The sequence below is a fragment of the Bufo gargarizans genome, unplaced genomic scaffold (assembly GCF_014858855.1).
Source record: "Bufo gargarizans isolate SCDJY-AF-19 unplaced genomic scaffold, ASM1485885v1 fragScaff_scaffold_350_pilon, whole genome shotgun sequence".
In the NCBI taxonomy this organism is placed as follows: Eukaryota; Metazoa; Chordata; class Amphibia; order Anura; family Bufonidae; genus Bufo; species Bufo gargarizans.
In genome coordinates, this window is record NW_025334100.1 from 90,535 (window position 1) to 116,581 (window position 26,047).

Genomic DNA, 26,047 nt, shown 5'->3' on the forward strand with positions numbered 1-26,047 from the left:
TCCGCCTCACAGGAGCTTTGGTTTCCGTACCCGGCCGGACTGACAGGAAGTGCTCACTTAGTGTGCACTTCCTGTGAGTCCGGCCGGGTACAGGAAACAGCAGCTCCGGTACCGCGCTCGGCCGGCTCCCCGAGAGGCGCTTCCCCCGGTCGGTCCCTCTCTTCAGGCTGCGCCGGGCGGTGCACATGGGGTCCCGCTCAGGCCGGCTGTCTGGGGCGGACGCCTCCTCCTCCTCGCGGCTGCTGCTGCCACCTGCTACCTGGGCGCCAGTGATGCAAGGACGTGAAGGGAGAAGCGGGCAGAGACACCGGAGGAGGTGAGTAGAGACTGCAGGGCAGAGACATCAGGGGAGGTGACTGGAGACTGCAGGACAGAGACATCAGAGGAGGTGACTGGAGACTGCAGGGCAGAGACATCAGAGGAGGTGACTGGAGACTGCAGGGCAGAGACATCAGAGGAGGTGACTGGAGACCGCAGGGCAGAGACATCGGAGGAGGTGAGTAGAGACTGCAGGGCAGAGACATCAGAGGAGGTGACTGGAGACTGCCGGACAGAGACATCAGAGGAGGTGACAGGAGAGTGCAGGGCAGAGACATCAGAGGAGGTGACTGGAGACTGCCGGGCAGAGACATCAGAGGAGGTGACTGGAGACTGCCGGACAGAGACATCAGAGGAGGTGACTGGAGACTGCCGGACAGAGACATCAGAGGAGGTGACTGGAGACTGCCGGGCAGAGACATCAGAGGAGGTGACTGGAGACTGCCGGACAGAGACATCAGAGGAGGTGACTGGAGACTGCCGGACAGAGACATCAGAGGAGGTGACTGGAGACTGCAGGGCAGAGACATCAGAGGAGGTGACTGGAGACTGCAGGGCAGAGACATCAGAGGAGGTGACTGGAGACTGCAGGGCAGAGACATCAGAGGAGGTGACTGGAGACTGCCGGACAGAGACATCAGAGGAGGTGACAGGAGAGTGCAGGGCAGAGACATCAGAGGAGGTGACTGGAGACTGCCGGGCAGAGACATCAGAGGAGGTGACTGGAGACTGCCGGACAGAGACATCAGAGGAGGTGACTGGAGACTGCCGGACAGAGACATCAGAGGAGGTGACTGGAGACTGCCGGGCAGAGACATCAGAGGAGGTGACTGGAGACTGCCGGACAGAGACATCAGAGGAGGTGACTGGAGACTGCCGGACAGAGACATCAGAGGAGGTGACTGGAGACTGCAGGGCAGAGACATCAGAGGAGGTGACTGGAGACTGCAGGGCAGAGACATCAGAGGAGGTGACTGGAGACTGCAGGGCAGAGACATCAGAGGAGGTGACTGGAGACTGCAGGGCAGAGACATCAGAGGAGGTGACTGGAGACTGCAGGGCAGAGACATCGGAGGAGGTGACTGGAGACTGCAGGGCAGAGACATCGGAGGAGGTGACTGGAGACTGCAGGGCAGAGACATCGGAGGAGGTGACTGGAGACTGCAGGGCAGAGACATCAGAGGAGGTGACTGGAGACTGCCGGGCAGAGACATCAGAGGAGGTGACTGGAGACTGCAGGGCAGAGACATCGGAGGAGGTGACTGGAGACTGCAGGGCAGAGACATCGGAGGAGGTGACTGGAGACTGCAGGGCAGAGACATCGGAGGAGATGACTGGAGACCGCAGGGCAGAGACATCAGAGGAGGTGACTGGAGACTGCAGGGCAGAGACCCCGGGGGAGGTGACTGGAGAGTGCCGGACAGAGACCCCGGGGGAGGTGACGGGAGAAAGCCGGACAGAGACCCCGGGGGAGGAGACCGGAGAGTGCCGGACAGAGACCCCGGGGGAGGAGACGGGAGAGTGCCGGACAGAGACCCCGGGGGAGGAGACGGGAGAGTGCCGGACAGAGACCCCGGGGAAGGAGACGGGAGAGTGCCGGACAGAGACCCCGGGGAAGGAGACGGGAGAGTGCCGGACAGAGACCCCGGGGGAGGAGACGGGAGAGTGCCGGACAGAGACCCCGGGGAAGGAGACGGGAGAGTGCCGGACAGAGACCCGGGGGAGGAGACGGGAGAGTGCCGGACAGAGACCCCGGGGGAGGAGACGGGAGAGTGCCGGACAGAGACCCCGGGGGAGGAGACGGGAGAGTGCCGGACAGAGACCCCGGGGGAGGTGACGGGAGAGTGCCGGACAGAGACCCCGGGGGAGGAGACGGGAGAGTGCCGGACAGAGACCCCGGGGGAGGTGACGGGAGAGTGCCGGACAGAGACCCCGGGGGAGGAGACGGGAGAGTGCCGGACAGAGACCCCGGGGGAGGTGACGGGAGAGTGCCGGACAGAGACCCCGGGGGAGGAGACGGGAGAGTGCCGGACAGAGACCCCGGGGGAGGAGACGGGAGAGTGCCGGACAGAGACCCCGGGGGAGGAGACGGGAGAGTGCCGGACAGAGACCCCGGGGGAGGTGACTGGAGAGTGCCGGACAGAGACCCCGGGGGAGGAGACGGGAGAGTGCCGGACAGAGACCCCGGGGGAGGAGACGGGAGAGTGCCGGACAGAGACCCCGGGGGAGGAGACGGGAGAGTGCCGGACAGAGACCCCGGGGGAGGAGACGGGAGAGTGCCGGACAGAGACCCCGGGGGAGGAGACGGGAGAGTGCCGGACAGAGACCCCGGGGGAGGAGACGGGAGAGTGCCGGACAGAGACCCCGGGGGAGGTGAGACCTGTTGGATTAGGGCTGGACCCTCCCTCTGAGCAGTGACTTTCCTCCGTGTAGAGGGCAGCCTGTATGAAGAAGGTGTCATCTCCGCGTCCCTCGCTGTCTGGACCTGGTGCTGCAGACGTTTCCTCCTCCATGGCCCCACAGGAGATGTCCAGGTGGAGATCCCCATGCAGCTGATCCTCGGCCCTTGTGAGAAGAAGGTGTCCTGTAACCTGATGGCATTCTTGAGTGGCCCCCGACTCCTGGACTGGGCCAGCTCCCCCCCACACCTGCAGTTTAATAAGTTTGTGCTGACGGGATACCGACCCGTGGCCAGCGGAGCGGAGTGTCTGCGGAGCCTGTTCTACCTGCACAACGAGCTGGGCAACATCTACACACACGGTGGGTGATAGGCGTACCCCGCCACCCTGCATCTACCCTGCCACATCTACCCTGCAAGTACTCTGCCACCCTGCGTGTACCCCTCCACATCTACCCTGCCACCCTGCATCTACCCCGCCACATCTACCCTGCAAGTACCCCGCCACCCGACATCCACCCTGCATCTACCCCGCCACATCTACCCTGCAAGTACCCCGCCACCCGACATCCACCCTGCATCTACCCCGCCACATCTACCCTGCAAGTACCCCGCCACCCGACATCCACCCTGCATCTACCCCGCCACATCTACCCTGCAAGTACCCCGCCACCCTGCGTGTACCCCTCCACATCTACACTGCCACCCTGCATGTACCCCTCCACATCTACACTGCCACCCTGCATGTACCCCGCCACATCTACCCTGCATGTACCCCTCCACCCTGCGTGTACCCCGCCACATCTACCCTGCATGTACCCCTCCACATTGCTGATGTATCCGGCTTGTGTCACCGCCCATACGTTAGTGAGACCTGTTTGGGACTCCTCTTGTGGCCCTCAGTCACGCTGGGGCGATGTCACTGGGGAGCCCACGCTGCAGATGGATAAGGGAAGCCTGGTCTGCAGTGGCCCCAGGACAGCCCTATATACCCTCCTATCAGGGCTCATGCACATGACCATATGGATTTTGAGGTCCGCAAAACATGGATCCGCAAAAAAACAAGGATGACGTCTGTTGCATCCGTTTTCTTGTGGACCCATTGTAACAATGCATGTCCTTGTCCACAAAACGGCCCTGGATTGGGCAGGTTCTATTTTTGGGCGGAACGGACTTGCAGACATACAGAATGCACACAGGGTCATTTCCGTGAAATCAATGGTTCTGCACACATGGACAATGAGCCCTCAGGCTGAATTCATATTCCGCAGAAATTTCCGTGAGGGCCTCATTCATGTGAAGCTGCAGAGATCCTGAACAGAGGACTCGGACGCGTGAAGGTCTCCGCTGAAGGTCTGCAGGGTTCTAGGCGGTACGTGTGGCTGGAGAATCCAGGAGACTTGCTGATCTCCACGATGTTCTCTGGAGCAAAATACTGACCAGAAAGCTGCCTGAAGGTGGCAGCCAGCCGAGGGTTAACTAGAGGTATGAGGAGCGTCCTGTAAGGAGCTCGAGTCCTAATCTCTTTACGGGTGACCTGGATTCCAGAGCCGGCCACCTCCAGGCAGGAGCTTTGTGCATCCATGTGGTGTAACCCCGGCAGATAGAAGCAGAGCCCCCAGGACAGAAGCCCGAGCTCCCCCAAGTAGTTTGGCGCACTGGCCATGTTGGGTGGGAGTGCGCCCGGCGCGGGGCTGAAGCCCTGGTGTGGGGAGCTTCAGGTCAGGACTCCAGACGGGGTTGTAATGTAAATCTTATAATGTTCTTACACAAGTGACCTTCTCTGATGTCACCGCCGAGGTAAGAGGATGGAGGACATTGCTTACTCAGCTGCTGCATCCCCTTCCCCCAAATCCTGCTGCTGCCGGCTGCCGTCCTCCTATAGAGGAAGCGTCGCGTGGCCTGTGCCGCAGTGTTGTATCATGGGAGCCGTGAAGCAGCATTAATGTAGGTCCGGGCGCTCCTTGTGCCCAGTCACACAGATCCCAGCAGCTTCAGTGGGCAGGAGGCATCGCCCAATCTGAAGGTCCTGCACCTAACCCACCGTCAGGCTTAGTTCACACCACGGCTTACGTTTGCAGAGCTGGTTTGCAGTAATCCCCCTGATCCCATGGTAAACCGTGTACCTACCCACTCTGTGTACCCACTGTATACCAGAGACCGGGTGTAGCCTACAGGTGCAGCCTGGCCGTCCAGCTCTGGGAAGGTGACCCAGGTCTCTGCTCTCCTAAGGCTCAGGATCCAATCGGCTGGGCCGCTACAGGTGGGTCCAGTCGGATGGGCCGCTACAGGTGGGTCCAGTCGGATGGGCTGCTACAGGTGGGTCAAATCGGATGGGCCGCTACAGGTGGGTCCAGTCCGATGGGCCGCTACAGGTGGGTCCAGTCGGATGGGCCGCTACAGGTGGGTCCAGTCGGATGGGCTGCTACAGGTGGGTCAAATCGGATGGGCCGCTACAGGTGGGTCCAGTCCGATGGGCCGCTACAGGTGGGTCCAATCGGATGGGCCGCTACAGGTGGGTCCAGTCCGATGGGCCACTACAGGTGGGTCCAGTCCGATGGGCCGCTACAGGTGGGTCCGGCAGAACGTGACGCCACCGTACCTCCTGGCCAGCATGAGGTGTGGGGGGCGATGGCAGAACGTGACGCCACCGTACCTCCTGGCCAGCATGAGGTGTGGGGGGCGATGGCAGAACGTGACGCCACCGTACCTCCTGGCCAGCATGAGGTGTGGGGGGCGATGGCAGAACGTGACGCCACCGTACCTCCTGGCCAGCGTTGGTGGGAGCCGTTCTTATTAATGAAGATGTGGGGATTGTCTAATGCAGGGATGGGCAAGCTGCGGCGAGTAGCTGTAGTAAAACTACAAATCCTATCATGCCCTGCTGTAGGGCATACTGGGAGTTGTAGTTTGCAAGGGAGTCCACGGAGCTGTGGGACGTCCACACCGCGCTGTTGTCCATCACACTTCTGGTCAGGGTAGTTTTCACATTAACGAGAGCAGGACTAAGGCTGAATGCTCACGGCCATGAGCGGTCCGTGGTACCCCGGCATCCTGCTGGTTAGAATCAATGCCGCCGCTGCACTACAGTAATACACTCGTATGATCTATACCAATGTATTACTGTACAGCAGCGGCGGCATGAAGCGCACGGCGTCATAGCAACCAATGACGCCGGGCCGGGATACCATGGACCGCTCACCTCCGTGTTCCATGGCCGTGTGCATTGGGAGGGTCAGATGGTGCGGCCCAGGACCCTGCTGTACAATAGATGGCTGAGCAGCCTGACAGGAGCGCTCACCTCTAGTATGTGCCAGTACCAGAGCATAATGTGTAGCGAGGCCGGGTCCTTCTGCTCACGTTCTAGGACAGGTTGCTGGCAGCCATCTTGAATCATTCCTGGAGAAGCCCTTTAAGCAGCATGTAGTGAAGCACCCGGTGCCAGTTACCCTTGTAGTACTTGAGCCGCAGGAGACTGGAGACACCGCATGGATGGCAGTATGCCAGGAGTCGTGGGTGGTTGTGCCGCTGTGTACAGTGATACCTCCTCAGGGCAGTAACTAAGGCTGTGCTTCAGATTACAGACGGGACACCGGGATCATGTTGTACACGGCTCTCACATGAGGCCAGAGATGTAATCACCGCTGCCTGCCATGCTCCTCCAGGGCTGACTGTAGCTCCTCTGTTTCAGGGATCCCACTCCTCGGCTTCTGTTTCTTACTCCCTTTACAAATTCCATGGCGCCAGCTGTCCGTACCTTGGCTTGGTGTGGTCCATTACTTGGCCTGTATCAGCCCCCAGCTGGGCAGTGTCCTGTACCATCTCTTCATGAACCACCATGGTGGGGCGTCCGTCTACCACAAGCTCCTCACACTGGACATGTGCGGCATCTGCCTTGTCAACACTCTGGGTAAGTCTTGTCTCTGCACCAGTAGAAAGAATACGTTGGCATCATGTTCTAGAGGATGTCCTGAGGATTAGCTGTCCTCTGCTCTAGTACACTATGCTCTAGCACTGCAGGGTTCTCACATCAGGGTATAGCAGCCTGTCCTGAGTGTCCTCACGTTCTAGAGGATGTCCTGAGGATTAGCTGTCCTCTCCTCTAGTACACTATGCTCTAGCACTGCAGGGTTCTCACATCAGGGTATATAGCAGCCTGGTCAGTGTCCTCACGTTCTTGAGGATGTCCTGAGGATTAGCTCCCCTCCCCTCTAGTACACTATGCTCTAGCACTGCAGGGTTCTCACATCAGGGTATAGCAGCCTGTCCTGAGTGTCCTCACGTTCTAGAGGATGTCCTGAGGATTAGCTGTCCTCTCCTCTAGTACACTATGCTCTAGCACTGCAGGGTTCTCACATCAGGGTATATAGCAGCCTGGTCAGTGTCCTCACGTTCTTGAGGATGTCCTGAGGATTAGCTCCCCTCCCCTCTAGTACACTATGCTCTAGCACTGCAGGGTTCTCACATCAGGGTATAGCAGCCTGTCCTGAGTGTCCTCACGTTCTAGAGGATGTCCTGAGGATTAGCTGTCCTCTCCTCTAGTACACTATGCTCTAGCACTGCAGGGTTCTCACATCAGGGTATATAGCAGCCTGGTCAGTGTCCTCACGTTCTTGAGGATGTCCTGAGGATTAGCTCCCCTCCCCTCTAGTACACTATGCTCTAGCACTGCAGGGTTCTCACATCAGGGTATAGCAGCCTGTCCTGAGTGTCCTCACGTTCTAGAGGATGTCCTGAGGATTAGCTGTCCTCCCCTCTAGTACACTATGCTCTAGCACTGCAGGGTTCTCACATCAGGGGATATAGCAGCCTGTCCTCCCCTCTAGTACACTATGCTCTAGCACTGCAGGGTTCTCACATCAGGGTATATAGCAGCCTGGTCAGTGTCCTCACGTTCTTGAGGATGTCCTGAGGATTAGCTGTCCTCTCCTCTAGTACACTATGCTCTAGCACTGCAGGGTTCTCACATCAGGGGATATAGCAGCCTGGTCAGTGTCCTCACGTTCTTGAGGATGTCCTGAGGATTAGCTGTCCTCCCCTCTAGTACACTATGCTCTAGCACTGCAGGGTTCTCACATCAGGGGATATAGCAGCCTGTCCTCCCCTCTAGTACACTATGCTCTAGCACTGCAGGGTTCTCACATCAGGGTATATAGCAGCCTGTCCTGAGTGTCCTCACGTTCTAGAGGATGTCCTGAGGATTAGCTGTCCTCCCCTCTAGTACACTATGCTCTAGCACTGCAGGGTTCTCACATCAGGGGATATAGCAGCCTGTCCTGAGTGTCCTCACGTTCTAGAGGATGTCCTGAGGATTAGCTGTCCTCCCCTCTAGTACACTATGCTCTAGCACTGCAGGGTTCTCACATCAGGGGATATAGCAGCCTGTCCTCCCCTCTAGTACACTATGCTCTAGCACTGCAGGGTTCTCACATCAGGGTATAGCAGCCTGTCCTGAGTGTCCTCACGTTCTAGAGGATGTCCTGAGGATTAGCTGTCCTCTCCTCTAGTACACTATGCTCTAGCACTGCAGGGTTCTCACATCAGGGTATATAGCAGCCTGTCCTCCCCTCTAGTACACTATGCTCTAGCACTGCAGGGTTCTCACATCAGGGTATATAGCAGCCTGTCCTCCCCTCTAGTACACTATGCTCTAGCACTGCAGGGTTCTCACATCAGGGGATATAGCAGCATGTCCTCCCCTCTAGTACACTATGCTCTAGCACTGCAGGGTTCTCACATCAGGGTATATAGCAGCCTGGTCAGTGTCCTCACGTTCTTGAGGATGTCCTGAGGATTAGCTGTCCTCTCCTCTAGTACACTATGCTCTAGCACTGCAGGGTTCTCACATCAGGGTATATAGCAGCCTGGTCAGTGTCCTCACGTTCTTGAGGATGTCCTGAGGATTAGCTGTCCTCCCCTCTAGTACACTATGCTCTAGCACTGCAGGGTTCTCACATCAGGGGATATAGTAGCCTGTCCTGAGAGTCCTCACGTTCTTGAGGATTAGCTCCCCTCCCCTCTAGTACACTATGCTCTAGCACTGCAGGGTTCTCACATCAGGGGATATAGCAGCCTGTCCTCCCCTCTAGTACACTATGCTCTAGCACTGCAGGGTTCTCACATCAGGGTATATAGTAGCCTGTCCTGAGTGTCCTCACGTTCTAGAGGATGTCCTGAGGATTAGCTGTCCTCCCCTCTAGTACACTATGCTCTAGCACTGCAGGGTTCTCACATCAGGGTATATAGCAGCCTGGTCAGTGTCCTCACGTTCTTGAGGATTAGCTGTCCTCCCCTCTAGTACACTATGCTCTAGCACTGCAGGGTTCTCACATCAGGGTATATAGCAGCCTGGTCAGTGTCCTCACGTTCTTGAGGATGTCCTGAGGATTAGCTGTCCTCTCCTCTAGTACACTATGCTCTAGCACTGCAGGGTGCTCATGTCAGGGTATATAGCAGCCTGGTCAGTGTCCTCACGTTCTAGAGGATGTCCTGAGGATTAGCTGTCCTCCCCTCTAGTACACTATGCTCTTGCACTGCAGGGTTCTCACATCAGGGGATATAGCAGCCTGTCCTCCCCATTCTAGTACACTATGCTCTAGCACTGCAGGGTTCTCACATCAGGGGATATAGCAGCCTGTCCTCCCCTCTAGTACACTATGCTCTAGCACTGCAGGGTTCTCACATCAGGGTATATAGTAGCCTGTCCTGAGTGTCCTCACGTTCTAGAGGATGTCCTGAGGATTAGCTGTCCTCCCCTCTAGTACACTATGCTCTAGCACTGCAGGGTTCTCACATCAGGGTATATAGCAGCCTGGTCAGTGTCCTCACGTTCTTGAGGATTAGCTGTCCTCCCCTCTAGTACACTATGCTCTAGCACTGCAGGGTTCTCACATCAGGGTATATAGCAGCCTGGTCAGTGTCCTCACGTTCTTGAGGATGTCCTGAGGATTAGCTGTCCTCTCCTCTAGTACACTATGCTCTAGCACTGCAGGGTTCTCACATCAGGGGATATAGCAGCCTGTCCTCCCCTCTAGTACACTATGCTCTAGCACTGCAGGGTTCTCACATCAGGGGATATAGCAGCCTGTCCTCCCCATTCTAGTACACTATGCTCTAGCACTGCAGGGTTCTCACATCAGGGTATAGCAGCCTGTCCTGAGTGTCCTCACGTTCTAGAGGATGTCCTGAGGATTAGCTGTCCTCCCCTCTAGTACACTATGCTCTAGCACTGCAGGGTTCTCAATCAGGGGATATAGCAGCCTGGTCAGTGTCCTCACGTTCTTGAGGATGTCCTGAGGATTAGCTGTCCTCCCCTCTAGTACACTATGCTCTAGCACTGCAGGGTTCTCACATCAGGGGATATAGCAGCCTGGTCAGTGTCCTCACGTTCTTGAGGATGTCCTGAGGATTAGCTGTTCTCCCCTCTAGTACACTATGCTCTAGCACTGCAGGGTTCTCACATCAGGGGATATAGCAGCCTGTCCTCCCCTCTAGTACACTATGCTCTAGCACTGCAGGGTTCTCACATCAGGGTATAGCAGCCTGTCCTGAGTGTCCTCACGTTCTAGAGGATGTCCTGAGGATTAGCTGTCCTCTCCTCTAGTACACTATGCTCTAGCACTGCAGGGTGCTCATGTCAGGGTATATAGCAGCCTGTCCTCCCCTCTAGTACACTATGCTCTAGCACTGCAGGGTTCTCACATCAGGGGATATAGCAGCCTGGTCAGTGTCCTCACGTTCTTGAGGATGTCCTGAGGATTAGCTGTCCTCCCCTCTAGTACACTATGCTCTAGCACTGCAGGGTTCTCACATCAGGGTATATAGCAGCCTGTCCTCCCCTCTAGTACACTATGCTCTAGCACTGCAGGGTTCTCACATCAGGGGATATAGCAGCCTGTCCTCCCCTCTAGTACACTATGCTCTAGCACTGCAAGGTTCTCACATCAGGGTATAGCAGCCTGTCCTGAGTGTCCTCACGTTCTAGAGGATGTCCGGAGGATTAGCTGTCCTCTCCTCTAGTACACTATGCTCTAGCACTGCAGGGTTCTCACATCAGGGTATATAGCAGCCTGGTCAGTGTCCTCACGTTCTTGAGGATGTCCTGAGGATTAGCTGTCCTCTCCTCTAGTACACTATGCACTAGCACTGCAGAGTGCTCATGTCAGGGTATATAGCAGCCTGGTCAGTGTCCTCACGTTCTAGAGGATGTCCTGAGGATTAGCTGTCCTCTCCTCTAGTACACTATGCTCTAGCACTGCAGGGTTCTCACATCAGGGGATATAGCAGCCTGTCCTCCCCTCTAGTACACTATGCTCTAGCACTGCAGGGTTCTCACATCAGGGGATATAGCAGCCTGTCCTCCCCATTCTAGTACACTATGCTCTAGCACTGCAGGGTTCTCACATCAGGGTATAGCAGCCTGTCCTGAGTGTCCTCACGTTCTAGAGGATGTCCTGAGGATTAGCTGTCCTCCCCTCTAGTACACTATGCTCTAGCACTGCAGGGTTCTCAATCAGGGGATATAGCAGCCTGGTCAGTGTCCTCACGTTCTTGAGGATGTCCTGAGGATTAGCTGTCCTCCCCTCTAGTACACTATGCTCTAGCACTGCAGGGTTCTCACATCAGGGGATATAGCAGCCTGGTCAGTGTCCTCACGTTCTTGAGGATGTCCTGAGGATTAGCTGTTCTCCCCTCTAGTACACTATGCTCTAGCACTGCAGGGTTCTCACATCAGGGTATATAGCAGCCTGTCCTCCCCTCTAGTACACTATGCTCTAGCACTGCAGGGTTCTCACATCAGGGTATAGCAGCCTGTCCTGAGTGTCCTCACGTTCTAGAGGATGTCCTGAGGATTAGCTGTCCTCTCCTCTAGTACACTATGCTCTAGCACTGCAGGGTTCTCACATCAGGGTATATAGCAGCCTGTCCTCCCCTCTAGTACACTATGCTCTAGCACTGCAGGGTGCTCATGTCAGGGTATATAGCAGCCTGTCCTCCCCTCTAGTACACTATGCTCTAGCACTGCAGGGTTCTCACATCAGGGGATATAGCAGCCTGGTCAGTGTCCTCACGTTCTTGAGGATGTCCTGAGGATTAGCTGTCCTCCCCTCTAGTACACTATGCTCTAGCACTGCAGGGTTCTCACATCAGGGTATATAGCAGCCTGTCCTCCCCTCTAGTACACTATGCTCTAGCACTGCAGGGTTCTCACATCAGGGGATATAGCAGCCTGTCCTCCCCTCTAGTACACTATGCTCTAGCACTGCAAGGTTCTCACATCAGGGTATAGCAGCCTGTCCTGAGTGTCCTCACGTTCTAGAGGATGTCCGGAGGATTAGCTGTCCTCTCCTCTAGTACACTATGCTCTAGCACTGCAGGGTTCTCACATCAGGGTATATAGCAGCCTGGTCAGTGTCCTCACGTTCTTGAGGATGTCCTGAGGATTAGCTGTCCTCTCCTCTAGTACACTATGCTCTAGCACTGCAGGGTGCTCATGTCAGGGTATATAGCAGCCTGGTCAGTGTCCTCACGTTCTAGAGGATGTCCTGAGGATTAGCTGTCCTCCCCTCTAGTACACTATGCTCTAGCACTGCAGGGTTCTCACATCAGGGGATATAGCAGCCTGTCCTCCCCATTCTAGTACACTATGCTCTAGCACTGCAGGGTTCTCACATCAGGGGATATAGCAGCCTGTCCTCCCCTCTAGTACACTATGCTCTAGCACTGCAGGGTTCTCACATCAGGGTATATAGCAGCCTGGTCAGTGTCCTCACGTTCTTGAGGATGTCCTGAGGATTAGCTGTCCTCTCCTCTAGTACACTATGCTCTAGCACTGCAGGGTGCTCATGTCAGGGTATATAGCAGCCTGGTCAGTGTCCTCACGTTCTTGAGGATTAGCTGTCCTCCCCTCTAGTACACTATGCTCTAGCACTGCAGGGTTCTCACATCAGGGTATATAGCAGCCTGGTCAGTGTCCTCACGTTCTTGAGGATGTCCTGAGGATTAGCTGTCCTCTCCTCTAGTACACTATGCTCTAGCACTGCAGGGTGCTCATGTCAGGGTATATAGCAGCCTGGTCAGTGTCCTCACGTTCTAGAGGATGTCCTGAGGATTAGCTGTCCTCCCCTCTAGTACACTATGCTCTAGCACTGCAGGGTTCTCACATCAGGGGATATAGCAGCCTGTCCTCCCCATTCTAGTACACTATGCTCTAGCACTGCAGGGTTCTCACATCAGGGGATATAGCAGCCTGTCCTCCCCTCTAGTACACTATGCTCTAGCACTGCAGGGTTCTCACATCAGGGTATAGCAGCCTGTCCTGAGTGTCCTCACGTTCTAGAGGATGTCCTGAGGATTAGCTGTCCTCCCCTCTAGTACACTATGCTCTAGCACTGCAGGGTTCTCACATCAGGGTATATAGCAGCCTGGTCAGTGTCTTCACGTTCTTGAGGATGTCCTGAGGATTAGCTGTCCTCTCCTCTAGTACACTATGCTCTAGCACTGCAGGGTGCTCATGTCAGGGTATATAGCAGCCTGGTCAGTGTCCTCACGTTCTAGAGGATGTCCTGAGGATTAGCTGTCCTCCCCTCTAGTACACTATGCTCTAGCACTGCAGGGTTCTCACATCAGGGGATATAGCAGCCTGTCCTCACGTTCTAGAGGATGTCCTGAGGATTAGCTGTCCTCTCCTCTAGTACACTATGCTCTTGCACTGCAGGGTTCTCACATCAGGGGATATAGCAGCCTGTCCTCCCCTCTAGTACACTATGCTCTAGCACTGCAGGGTTCTCACATCAGGGGATATAGCAGCCTGTCCTGAGTGTCCTCACGTTCTAGAGGATGTCCTGAGGATTAGCTGTCCTCCCCTCTAGTACACTATGCTCTAGCACTGCAGGGTTCTCACATCAGGGTATATAGCAGCCTGTCCTCCCCTCTAGTACACTATGCTCTAGCACTGCAGGGTTCTCACATCAGGGGATATAGCAGACTGTCCTCCCCTCTAGTACACTATGCTCTAGCACTGCAGGGTTCTCACATCAGGGGATATAGCAGCCTGGTCAGTGTCCTCACGTTCTAGAGGATGTCCTGAGGATTAGCTGTCCTCCCCTCTAGTACACTATGCTCTAGCACTGCAGGGTTCTCACATCAGGGGATATAGCAGCCTGTCCTCACGTTCTAGAGGATGTCCTGAGGATTAGCTGTCCTCTCCTCTAGTACACTATGCTCTTGCACTGCAGGGTTCTCACATCAGGGGATATAGCAGCCTGTCCTCCCCTCTAGTACACTATGCTCTAGCACTGCAGGGTTCTCACATCAGGGGATATAGCAGCCTGTCCTCACGTTCTAGAGGATGTCCTGAGGATTAGCTGTCCTCCCCTCTAGTACACTATGCTCTTGCACTGCAGGGTTCTCACATCAGGGGATATAGCAGCCTGTCCTCCCCTCTAGTACACTATGCTATAGCACTGCAGGGTTCTCACATCAGGGGATATAGCAGCCTGTCCTGAGTGTCCTCACGTTCTAGAGGATGTCCTGAGGATTAGCTGTCCTCCCCTCTAGTACACTATGCTCTAGCACTGCAGGGTTCTCACATCAGGGGATATAGCAGCCTGGTCAGTGTCCTCACGTTCTAGAGGATGTCCTGAGGATTAGCTGTCCTCCCCTCTAGTACACTATGCTCTAGCACTGCAGGGTTCTCACATCAGGGGATATAGCAGACTGTCCTCCCCTCTAGTACACTATGCTCTAGCACTGCAGGGTTCTCACATCAGGGGATATAGCAGCCTGTCCTGAGTGTCCTCACGTTCTAGAGGATGTCCTGAGGATTAGCTGTCCTCCCCTCTAGTACACTATGCTCTAGCACTGCAGGGTTCTCACATCAGGGGATATAGCAGACTGTCCTCCCCTCTAGTACACTATGCTCTAGCACTGCAGGGTTCTCACATCAGGGGATATAGCAGCCTGTCCTGAGTGTCCTCACGTTCTTGAGGATGTCCTGAGGATTAGCTGTCCTCTCCTCTAGTACACTATGCTCTTGCACTGCAGGGTTCTCACATCAGGGGATATAGCAGCCTGTCCTCCCCTCTAGTACACTATGCTCTAGCACTGCAGGGTTCTCACATCAGGGGATATAGCAGCCTGTCCTCACGTTCTAGAGGATGTCCTGAGGATTAGCTGTCCTCCCCTCTAGTACACTATGCTCTTGCACTGCAGGGTTCTCACATCAGGGGATATAGCAGCCTGTCCTCCCCTCTAGTACACTATGCTCTAGCACTGCAGGGTTCTCACATCAGGGGATATAGCAGCCTGTCCTGAGTGTCCTCACGTTCTAGAGGATGTCCTGAGGATTAGCTGTCCTCCCCTCTAGTACACTATGCTCTAGCACTGCAGGGTTCTCACATCAGGGTATATAGCAGCCTGTCCTCCCCTCTAGTACACTATGCTCTAGCACTGCAGGGTTCTCACATCAGGGGATATAGCAGCCTGTCCTCTCCTCTAGTACACTATGCTCTAGCACTGCAGGGTTCTCACATCAGGGGATATAGCAGCCTGGTCAGTGTCCTCACGTTCTAGAGGATGTCCTGAGGATTAGCTGTCCTCCCCTCTAGTACACTATGCTCTAGCACTGCAGGGTTCTCACATCAGGGGATATAGCAGCCTGTCCTCACGTTCTAGAGGATGTCCTGAGGATTAGCTGTCCTCCCCTCTAGTACACTATGCTCTTGCACTGCAGGGTTCTCACATCAGGGGATATAGCAGCCTGTCCTCCCCTCTAGTACACTATGCTCTAGCACTGCAGGGTTCTCACATCAGGGGATATAGCAGCCTGTCCTCACGTTCTAGAGGATGTCCTGAGGATTAGCTGTCCTCCCCTCTAGTACACTATGCTCTTGCACTGCAGGGTTCTCACATCAGGGGATATAGCAGCCTGTCCTCCCCTCTAGTACACTATGCTATAGCACTGCAGGGTTCTCACATCAGGGGATATAGCAGCCTGTCCTGAGTGTCCTCACGTTCTAGAGGATGTCCTGAGGATTAGCTGTCCTCCCCTCTAGTACACTATGCTCTAGCACTGCAGGGTTCTCACATCAGGGGATATAGCAGACTGTCCTCCCCTCTAGTACACTATGCTCTAGCACTGCAGGGTTCTCACATCAGGGGATATAGCAGCCTGTCCTGAGTGTCCTCACGTTCTAGAGGATGTCCTGAGGATTAGCTGTCCTCCCCTCTAGTACACTATGCTCTAGCACTGCAGGGTTCTCACATCAGGGTATATAGCAGCCTGGTCAGTGTCCTCACGTTCTAGAGGATGTCCTGAGGATTAGCTGTCCTCCCCTCTAGTACACTATGCTCTAGCACTGCAGGGTTCTCACATCAGGGGATATAGCAGACTGTCCTCCCCTCTAGTACACTATGCTCTAGCACTGCAGGGTTCTCACATCAGGGGATATAGCAGCCTGTCCTGAGTGTCCTCACGTTCTAGAGGATGTCCTGAGGATTAGCTGTCCTCCCCTCTAGTACACTATGCTCTAGCACTGCAGGGTTCTCACATCAGGGGATATAGCAGACTGTCCTCCCCTCTAGTACACTATGCTCTAGCACTGCAGGGTTCTCACATCAGGGGATATAGCAGCCTGTCCTGAGTGTCCTCACGTTCTAGAGGATGTCCTGAGGATTAGCTGTCCTCCCCTCTAGTACACTATGCTCTTGCACTGCAGGGTTCTCACATCAGGGGATATAGCAGCCTGTCCTGAGTGTCCTCACGTTCTAGAGGATGTCCTGAGGATTAGCTGTCCTCTCCTCTAGTACACTATGCTCTAGCACTGCAGGGTTCTCACATCAGGGTATAGCAGCCTGTCCTCAGTGTCCTCACGTTCTAGAGGATGTCCTGAGGATTAGCTGTCCTCCCCTCTAGTACACTATGCTCTAGCACTGCAGGGTTCTCACATCAGGGGATATAGCAGCCTGTCCTCAGTGTCCTCACGTTCTAGAGGATGTCCTGAGGATTAGCTGTCCTCCCCTCTAGTACACTATGCTCTAGCACTGCAGGGTTCTCACATCAGGGGATATAGCAGCCTGTCCTCCCCTCTAGTACACTATGCTCTAGCACTGCAGGGTTCTCATGTCAGGGATAAGTATTTACGAGACGTTCTCTCTTCCCAGGTGCGCTCCCCATCATCTACTGCACGCTCCTCTGCCATCCCTTCACACGGAGCTTGGCTCTCTTGACATACACCGGCTTGTCCAGTTATGTCATCTTCTGCGCAGTCACTGCTCACAGCAACATCAGCCGCCTCTGCTCGTTCGCCTGGCAGGCTGCCTTCCGCTTTTTCTTCTTTTATCTTCGTTGGGCAGGGCTAGGCTCCGGCCATCCATCTTCACTACGCTGCTACCTCCTTATGGATAGCCTGGCCCTACTCGGAGGCATTATTAACGTTTCCCGCATTCCTGAACGTTTACAACCTGGAAAATTTGACTACTGGTGCAATAGTCACCAGATTATGCACGTCCTGGTGGTGATCAGCATCTTATACTTGCACTGGGGTGTGACCTCTGACCTCACTTGGATAAGCAGTTCTCCCTGCCCGTTGGAGTGACGCACCTACAGCCACCTGAGACCACAGCATGGAGATGGAGATGAACACGCAGGTGCAACCAGCAAAACAAAACTTGAAGTAGAACTTGTATGTAGAGTTCCTCACTACCTGATGGAGGACAGAAGTATTTATTATTGACTACTGTAAGGACTAATCGAACCAGGAGCCTCCAGGGAGGTTCTACCATATCAGTATTACATCTCCAATAGGAGCAGGATGTGGTCACCATGACAGACCACAGATCATGGCTGCTAAAACCAGAAGCACCTCACAGTCAAGACGATGGAGGAAGCCTACACACGGACTGTAGTCCTCCATGGACCATCTGGTACCGTAATATGCTCCAGTCGTAGGGAGGCAGCAGTGCACCCAGGGGAGGGCGCTACACATGGGAAATGGAGAGCAGGGACAGGTCACACGCCGGTTCTGGTGTAGAGAAAGTTTAATAACATTTCATTCACTGATATCATGAAGGGGAAGAGTTGTGAGGGCACCGACACCACCACCCCCCCTGCCCCAAGTGTCCAGACAGAGCGCTAGAAGTCATTCTTACAGGACAGCCGTTTCTTTAGACCCCCCAGCGAGTATGAGATAGCATGAGATGAGGCTGTAGTTCCCACTTCTCGAGTGCCAGGAGGAATAGTTGCCTTACACCTCGTCTAGACTATTGAGCCTTTAGCTGCTCCTCCTGGGGTGGCTGGAGCAGACAGACGGGGCTTTGCACGAGGCCAGTATTACTAATGCAATAATAAACCTTTTCTGAAAACTTGTCTGCACCGTCATTTAGATAAACCGACACCAGACTCCGTGTGCCTCTGCCGCAGAGAAAGGAGGCACACTACCAGGTGCCGCCGCCGCCGCCTCCTCCAGGAAAGCGCTGCATCAAATCCTCTACACCGAAGAACAGAAAGGCACCGGAATGATCTTTAATGAACCCTCCACCTTCTCCACACAGAAGACACCACGTCACATCCAGCAATAAGGCCGATGGCCGGACCGTACACGGCACGCCTTCCCTGGGTCTATGGGGTCATCACCCAAAAACAGTAGTGCAGATGCCCCTTTATTAATGTCTAACATCCAAAGGAGTCTGGGCACCTCCCAGAACCGCTGATCCTACGGACCAGCACGTTCCTTCTCAGAAAATAAAGAGGTCTACTGCTCAGACGCCTCATCAAAAATACTAAGGAGGTTTCGAGGTAGAAAAGAGCGAGGTGCCTCAGCGTCCACAAAGCCTGAAGAACTGCCGCTGCTGTCTGGGCTCATCGACTTCACACTGCACGGGGAGTCCTGGCTGATCCGGCTCACGTTCGGTGTCGGAGGCAGCGCCGACCTGGAAAGAACACAAAGTATTGATGTCACAGAGGAAAAAAAAAAAAATGAGACCCCCCGTGTCCCTAAAAACCACCCCCTTTACAATATCCGTAAGGGCGGCTTAAATGCATCGCATGCAAGCGATTGGTCAGTGAGGCTGAAGGAGGTATATGGGGCCTCATAACACACGGCAGTCATAGGGTATGGAGAAGGAACCTGCATGAGACGCGGCATTCAAGCTGCGCGTCCCCTCTGCTCAGCCGCCCGCGTCACCTTCGTCTTCCTCCATGAACTGCATATTTCATGTGCGGAACTGATTAATAATGTAATGAACCGCGCAGCCCAGAGTGTGGACTCCATGGACCCGGCGAGAGCCACTGCACCAGCATCTCCCCCATGATGGGGTGTTCTCCACATGCGGGCTGCCATCTTCAGTAAGGTAGACTCACCCGTCCGGCGAGGCACAGGTAAGCCCTTACCTGTGCCGGTCTGAAATCAAACGCAGTCACAGGGAGCAGGCAGTTCTGAGAACAGCCGCCGGGGGCCTTCATTGGGCTACCTGTGCATCGCCGGACGGGTCAGTCTACCTTACTGAAGATGGCAGCCCGCATGTGTTCGCTGGCGAACACTGCAAACTGACCATCACTGTTCATCAACATGGTGGACTTACCTCTGCCGCAGGTTGTAGTCAGGAGACAGATTGCGGGGTGTGGACGTGCTGCCCAGAGACGGCCGCGACAACAGATCTGGAGAATGTCTGCAACTGAACACAATGCAGGGCTGATACGTAGTGAACACCTCACAGGCACCTATACATACCGCCTCATAGACACCTATACATACTGCCTCATATGCCGGAGTATTGGGGTACACTGATACCTATACGTACCGCCTCACAGACACCTATACGTACCGCCTCATACACAGGAGTATTGGGGTACACTGACACCTCACAGGCACCTATACGTACTGCCTCAGACACCTATACATACTGCCTCATACGCCGGAGTATTGGGGTACACTGACACCTCAGACACCTATACGTACCGCCTCATACACAGGAGTATTGGGGTACACTGACACCTCACAGGCACCTATACGTACCGCCTCACAGACACCTATACGTACTGCCTCATACGCCTCACAGGCACCTATCGTACTGCCTCATACGCCGGAGTATTGGGGTACACTGATACCTCAGACACCTATACGTACCGCCTCATACACAGGAGTATTGGGGTACACTGACACCTCACAGGCACCTATACGTACCGCCTCACAGACACCTATACGTACTGCCTCATACGCCTCACAGGCACCTATCGTACTGCCTCATACGCCGGAGTATTGGGGTACACTGATACCTCAGACACCTATACGTACCGCCTCATACACAGGAGTATTGGGGTACACTGACACCTCACAGGCACCTATACGTACCGCCTCACAGACACCTATACGTACTGCCTCCTTCACCTCACAGGCACCTATACGTACTGCCTCATACGCCTCACAGGCACCTATATGTACTACCTCATACGCCGGAGTATTGGGGTACACTGACACCTCACAGGCACCTATACGTACTGCCTCATACGCCTCACAGGCACCTATACGTACTGCCTCATACGCCGGAGTATTGGGGTACACTGACACCTCACAGGCACCTATACGTACCGCCTCATACACAGGAGTATTGGAGTACACTGACACCTCACAGGCACCTATACGTACTGCCTCATACACCTCACAGGCACCTATATGTACTGCCTCATACACCTGAGTATTGGGGTACACCTACACGCACTCCCTCGTACACCGGAGTATTGGGATACACTGACACCTACACGCACTGAGGCAGGACTCATGGCTTTCTTGCGCGCGCCCCCCCCCAGCTGCAGAGGTGCACACTTACCTGAGGGGGAATTCCTGAGCATGGTAGGTGATATTCCTGGGGTAGCCCAGGGGACTTGGAGGCACCTCAAATACATCATCCCCAAAACTTTCATCCTCCCAGTCACTGGAAAAGCTGCTTTCTAAGCATCGATTTTGGGATGGAGAAGACGGTGGAGAGTCCAGAATAACGTTCCAGCGTAAAAGCCGCCTCACTGGACGCCTCAGGGCGCAGAAGACCACGGTGATGAGCCACAGGAGAAACTAAGGAGGAGGAGGAAGAAGAAGATTGTGTGGGTGAAGGGACAGGAGGAAGTAAAATACAGGCACGAGATCCCCAGCATGGCCGCCGCACTGCAAGGCCTCACCTGCAATACGGCCACCCCCCGAGTGAGGACGCCTCTGGTCGTTAGGGTCACTTTCCGCCACCCCTCAGCCCTCTGGACAGCAGGAAGAGACAGCAGCCAGTCCACAGTAGCCCGACGTCGATAATCCGGCTCCAACATCCCAGACAGCACCTTCAGGAAATCTGGGGGCAGGTCTAAATACAAGGAAGGCAGAGATAACACGAGGCAGCGGCACAGAGGACACACAGCACATCTGAAGGGACGTCACCCACCTGACGTGAACTCTATGGGGAGGTGACCCTGCCGCAGCTGCTGCCAGCCTTCCCCACCCTTTGGGACCTCCATGTTACAAGCCACTTCAAGCAGCGTCATCCCGAGGCTGAGACATGAGAAGAGACATGAGGGGGGTCCAGGGAACACGGGAGCAGCACACATCTCAGGACCCTCTTACCTGAACACATCTGCAGCCTTCGTGAACACCCCGTCCAGAAGCTCTGGAGCCATATAACGAGGGTCTCCCTCCTGGGCCTCCCCACTCCCTTCTGCTCCATCCAGCTCCACCATCAGACCAAAGTCCCCCAGCTTGTAGACCCCGGAGTAGGCGATGAACACATTGGCGGGCTTGATGTCCAAGTGCAGCAGGTTGCGGTCATGGAGATGTTTAAGACCTCGAAGGAGGTCACAGGTTACATTCCAGATTTGAGGTGGAGGCAGAGGCTCGCCCAGCTCCTCCGAACGCTGCTGCAGGCTGCACACGCACAGCTCCGTCTGCAGGTACAGCATGCGCTTCTCCTCCCAGGCGCGGATCAATCGCAGGCAGTTGGGGTGCTCCCCAACACGCTCATGTTTCCTCACCTCCTGGAGTTTGCGGAGACGGTCCGATTCTCCCCGGAACGGGGAAACTGATCGCTTCACTGCGTACACAGCGCCATCCTCACGACTCCGCACCTGCGAGAAGGGAGATCCCTGGAGTCAGCCACAGAAGAGAGCAGAAGTGAACTCTGAACCCCCCGACCTCCCCCATAATATCCTCCACCCCTCCCCCCATATATGAAGCCCCTCTTTTCCGTACCTTATACACCTCCCCGAAGGAGCCCCTCCCCAGCTTGCAGACGATCTGGAAGCACTGCTTGAATAAGGTCTCCTCCTTGCTGTGGTCGTACAGGTGGCTGACCGGCTGCTTGTGGCGGGGGCTCTGGAAGGACACGCTCTGGGGGCGAGGCTGGCTCCAGGACCGCTGCTTGTTAGGAAAGATACGGCTGAGGGGAGGGATACTCTTCACCGGGGGCCGTGGGGGCAGGGTGTAGCAGAGGGCTCGCCCCCTCTTTTTGTGGGAGAAGCTCTGCTCTGCTTGACTGAAATGTGCAGGCACTGGGATAGGCGTTCGGGTCATCAAAGCGTCAGCCATGTCATCTCCTGGCACCGGCATGGCTCGCCCTTACAAGGAATCCACGACAGGATCTGAGGAGGAGAAGCATCCAAAACCGTAAGAGCCTCTTGCACCCAACTGGATGTTCACCTCATAACCAGTAACGCCCCTCACGTGTCAGCCTCCATCACTCCGCCCTCCCCCCATGTGTCAGCCTCCATCACTCCGCCCTCCCCCCATGTGTCAGCCTCTATTACTCCGCCCTCCCCCCATGTGTCAGCCTCCATCACTCCGCCCTCCCCCCATGTGTCAGCCTCCATCACTCCGCCCTCCCCCCATGTGTCAGCCTCTATTACTCCGCCCTCCCCCCATGTGTCAGCCTCTATTACTCCACCCTCCCCCCATGTGTCAGCCTCTATTACTCCACCCTCCCCCCATGTGTCAGCCTCCATCACTCTGCCCTCTCCCCATGTGTCAGCCTCCATCACTCTGCCCTCTCCCCATGTGTCAGCCTCCATCACTCCACCCTCCCCCCCATGTGTCAGCCTCCATCACGCCGCCCTCCCCCCATGTGTCAGCCTCCATCACTCCACCCTCCCCCATGTGTCAGCCTCCATCACTCCACCCTCCCCCCATGTGTCAGCCTCCATCACTCCGCCCTCCCCCCATGTGTCAGCCTCCATCACTCCGCCCTCCCCCCATGTGTCAGCCTCTATTACTCCGCCCTCCCCCCATGTGTCAGCCTCTATTACTCCGCCCTCCCCCCATGTGTCAGCCTCTATTACTCCACCCTCCCCCCATGTGTCAGCCTCTATTACTCCACCCTCCCCCCATGTGTCAGCCTCCATCACTCCGCCCTCCCCCCATGTGTCAGCCTCCATCACTCCGCCCTCCCTCCATGTGTCAGCCTCCATCACTCCGCCCTCCCCCCATGTGTCAGCCTCCATCACTCCGCCCTCCCCCCATGTGTCAGCCTCCATCACTCCGCCCTCCCCCCATGTGTGAACGCTGCGATGCCTCCCTGGCCCTCCGGTCCCTCTAATAGACTTTAGTTCTAGGTCTTGTAACCCATCAGAGGTCGGTGTCATAGTCATCGCGCTGCTTAGAGCTCAGGCACAGACTAGAAGAGCCCGGTGTCATTGTGCTGCTTAGAGCTCAGGCACAGACTAGTAGAGGCCGGTGTCATTGTGCTGCTTAGAGCTCAGGCACAGACTAGAAGAGCCCGGTGTCATTGTGCTGCTTAGAGCTCAGGCACAGACTAGAAGAGCCCGGTGTCATTGTGCTGCTTAGAGCTCAGGCACAGACTAGAAGAGCCCGGTGTCATTGTGCGGCTTAGAGCTCAGGCACAGACTAGTAGAGGTCGGTGTCATCGCGCTGCTTAGAGCTCAGGCACAGACTAGAAGAGCCCGGTGTCATTGTGCTGCTTAGAGCTCAGGCACAGACTAGTAGAGGCCGGTGTCATTGTGCTGCTTAGAGCTCAGGCACAGACTAGAAGAGCCCGGTGTCATCGCGCTGCTTAGAGCTCAGGCACAGACTAGAAGAGCCCGGTGTCATCGCGCTGCTTAGAGCTCAGGCACAGACTAGAAGAGGTCGGTGTCATCGCGCTGCTTAGAGCTCAGGCACAGACTAGAAGAGCCCGGTGTCATTGTGCTGCTTAGAGCTCAGGCACAGACTAGAAGAGCCCGGTGTCATTGTGCTGCTTAGAGCTCAGGCACAGACTAGTAGAGGTCGGTGTCATCGCGCTGCTTAGAGCTCAGGCACAGACTAGAAGAGGTCGGTGTCATCGCGCTGCTTAGAGCTCAGGCACAGACTAGAAGAGCCCGGTGTCATTGTGCTGCTTAGAGCTCAGGCACAGACTAGTAGAGCCCGGTGTCATCGCGCTGCTTAGAGCTCAGGCACAGACTAGAAGAGGTCGGTGTCATCGCGCTGCTTAGAGCTCAGGCACAGACTAGAAGAGGCCGGTGTCATTGTGCTGCTTAGAGCTCAGGCACAGACTAGTAGAGCCCGGTGTCATCGCGCTGCTTAGAGCTCAGGCACAGACTAGAAGAGCCCGGTGTCATTGTGCTGCTTAGAGCTCAGGCACAGACTAGAAGAGCCCGGTGTCATTGTGCTGCTTAGAGCTCAGGCACAGACTAGAAGAGGCCGGTGTCATTGTGCTGCTTAGAGCTCAGGCACAGACTAGTAGAGCCCGGTGTCATCGCGCTGCTTAGAGCTCAGGCACAGACTAGAAGAGCCCGGTGTCATTGTGCTGCTTAGAGCTCAGGCACAGACTAGTAGAGGTCGGTGTCATTGTGCTGCTTAGAGCTCAGGCACAGACTAGAAGAGCCCGGTGTCATTGTGCTGCTTAGAGCTCAGGCACAGACTAGTAGAGGTCGGTGTCATTGTGCTGCTTAGAGCTCAGGCACAGACTAGAAGAGCCCGGTGTCATTGTGCTGCTTAGAGCTCAGGCACAGACTAGAAGAGGCCGGTGTCATCGCGCTGCTTAGAGCTCAGGCACAGACTAGTAGAGGTCGGTGCAGGATGGCGGTACGTATCTGAGGTTAGTATTTGCATTCGGCAGCATGCTGTTGTTGGGTCATTATTCTGTAACTGGAGAAAGCACCATGAGGACATTGTGGCTGTGAAAAGGTGCATTTTTACTGACAGACGTTGCAAGGGGGAATTATTTTACTGGCACACATTATAAAGAGTATTTTTTGTACAGCCAGAGATTATAGGGGGTGATTATTAGCACTGGGGGCATTACTACTATTGGGAGCACTGTTACCACATTACTATTGGTGGGACTTTGGGGAGCACTATTACTGTGGGGGGCACCTGGCACAGTATCTGCTTAGCACAGGTATTCTTGCAGGACTATTAGTGTCAGGGGCACTATTTGCCAGGTGCAGTTATGTTTAGGGCAGTGTGTGCCAATAATTACTGAAGGTGGCAGTATCTGTGTGGTACTAGTATCAGGGGGTTTATCGGTTTCTGCAGGATAGTATTGGGGAGCACGGCGGGCACAGTATTGTCACAATCAGTGTGGTGGGTGGGGGACGACTTTACACAGAACACAGGAGGGAAGGGAACAGTAAGGCTCCATTCACACGTCTGCAAAATTGCGGACCCATTAATTTCTATGGGGCCAAACAATGTCCCAATTGCGGACAAGAATAGGTATATTCTATTAGTGCCGGCGATGTGTGGTCCACAAAATGCGGAACGCACATTGCCGGGGTCCGTAAAACACACTACAGACGTGTGAATGGACCCTAATTGGGCCTGGAAACTAGAGAAGTAACAGGTCACCTCCTAAACGACCCTAATCCGGGCCCTAACTACCTATCAATATGAATAGACCTTGAAGGTAGGAATATTCAGATGCAGGCTGCCTACGCCCCGATTTCCCTATGAGGCCCTGGAATAAGTATAGGACGAATGGAAGTCTCTGTCTCAGGCCCAGATACAACAACAGGGAATGTAACAAACAAGCTTCTGAAGAGACGGATGCGCAGAAACACCAGAGACGACCTCACACCAGCTCAGCCAAACCCAAATGAAGCTATCTACCGTATAGTCAGAGGGGTGGGGTCAGACTATAAAGGGTAGAAGTGATGACCACTGAGCAACAGCTGAGACAAGGGAAGTGGTCATTAACCCTATCAACACTGAATCAAGAGAAATCATGGAGGCTGTTAGATTCTTCCACAAACAGCCAGTCTCTCTGATCTCCTGACACCAGTCACCTGAGGGACCGTGACAGTACCCCCCCCCCCCCCTTCCCTTCTACAGGTGACCGGGCACCCAGGACTGATGGGCTCTGTGAAAG

At 55.1% G+C, this 26,047-nt stretch overlaps 2 protein-coding genes across 4 annotated transcripts in view; one reads left to right on the top strand and one right to left on the bottom strand.

Moving 5' to 3' along the window:
- PAQR4 (progestin and adipoQ receptor family member 4) lies at nucleotides 1-18,079 on the top strand. The gene is made up of 4 exons (XM_044273035.1): nucleotides 1-316; nucleotides 2,752-3,078; nucleotides 6,408-6,626; nucleotides 16,880-18,079. The coding sequence occupies exons 2-4, from the start codon at nucleotides 2,865-2,867 to the stop codon at nucleotides 17,311-17,313; spliced, it is 867 nt and encodes a 288-aa protein (XP_044128970.1). The 5' UTR covers nucleotides 1-316; nucleotides 2,752-2,864; the 3' UTR covers nucleotides 17,314-18,079.
- Nucleotides 17,738-26,047, bottom strand: part of PKMYT1 (protein kinase, membrane associated tyrosine/threonine 1) — an 18,359-nt gene continuing 10,049 nt past the window's right edge. For all 3 annotated transcript variants that reach the window (XM_044273032.1, XM_044273033.1, XM_044273031.1), the window contains exons 2-8: nucleotides 21,940-22,328; nucleotides 21,319-21,815; nucleotides 21,140-21,246; nucleotides 20,889-21,061; nucleotides 20,543-20,784; nucleotides 19,298-19,390; nucleotides 17,738-18,646 (exon numbers count right to left, since the gene is read on the bottom strand). In XM_044273032.1, the coding sequence (XP_044128967.1) occupies nucleotides 18,469-18,646; nucleotides 19,298-19,390; nucleotides 20,543-20,784; nucleotides 20,889-21,061; nucleotides 21,140-21,246; nucleotides 21,319-21,815; nucleotides 21,940-22,296 (1,647 nt within the window). In that variant the 5' untranslated portion in view covers nucleotides 22,297-22,328 and the 3' untranslated portion in view covers nucleotides 17,738-18,468. The remainder of the gene's footprint in view (nucleotides 18,647-19,297; nucleotides 19,391-20,542; nucleotides 20,785-20,888; nucleotides 21,062-21,139; nucleotides 21,247-21,318; nucleotides 21,816-21,939; nucleotides 22,329-26,047) is intronic.

Excerpts from the sequence above, each read along its gene's own strand:
- PAQR4 (XM_044273035.1), top strand. The coding sequence starts at position 2,865 with ATGCAGCTGATCCTCGGCCCTTGTGAGAAGAAGGTGTCCTGTAACCTG. Across the intron at positions 3,079-6,407 it reads GGGCAACATCTACACACACG|GGATCCCACTCCTCGGCTTC; the intron begins GTGGGTGATAGG and ends CCTCTGTTTCAG. Across the intron at positions 6,627-16,879 it reads CTGCCTTGTCAACACTCTGG|GTGCGCTCCCCATCATCTAC; the intron begins GTAAGTCTTGTC and ends CTCTCTTCCCAG.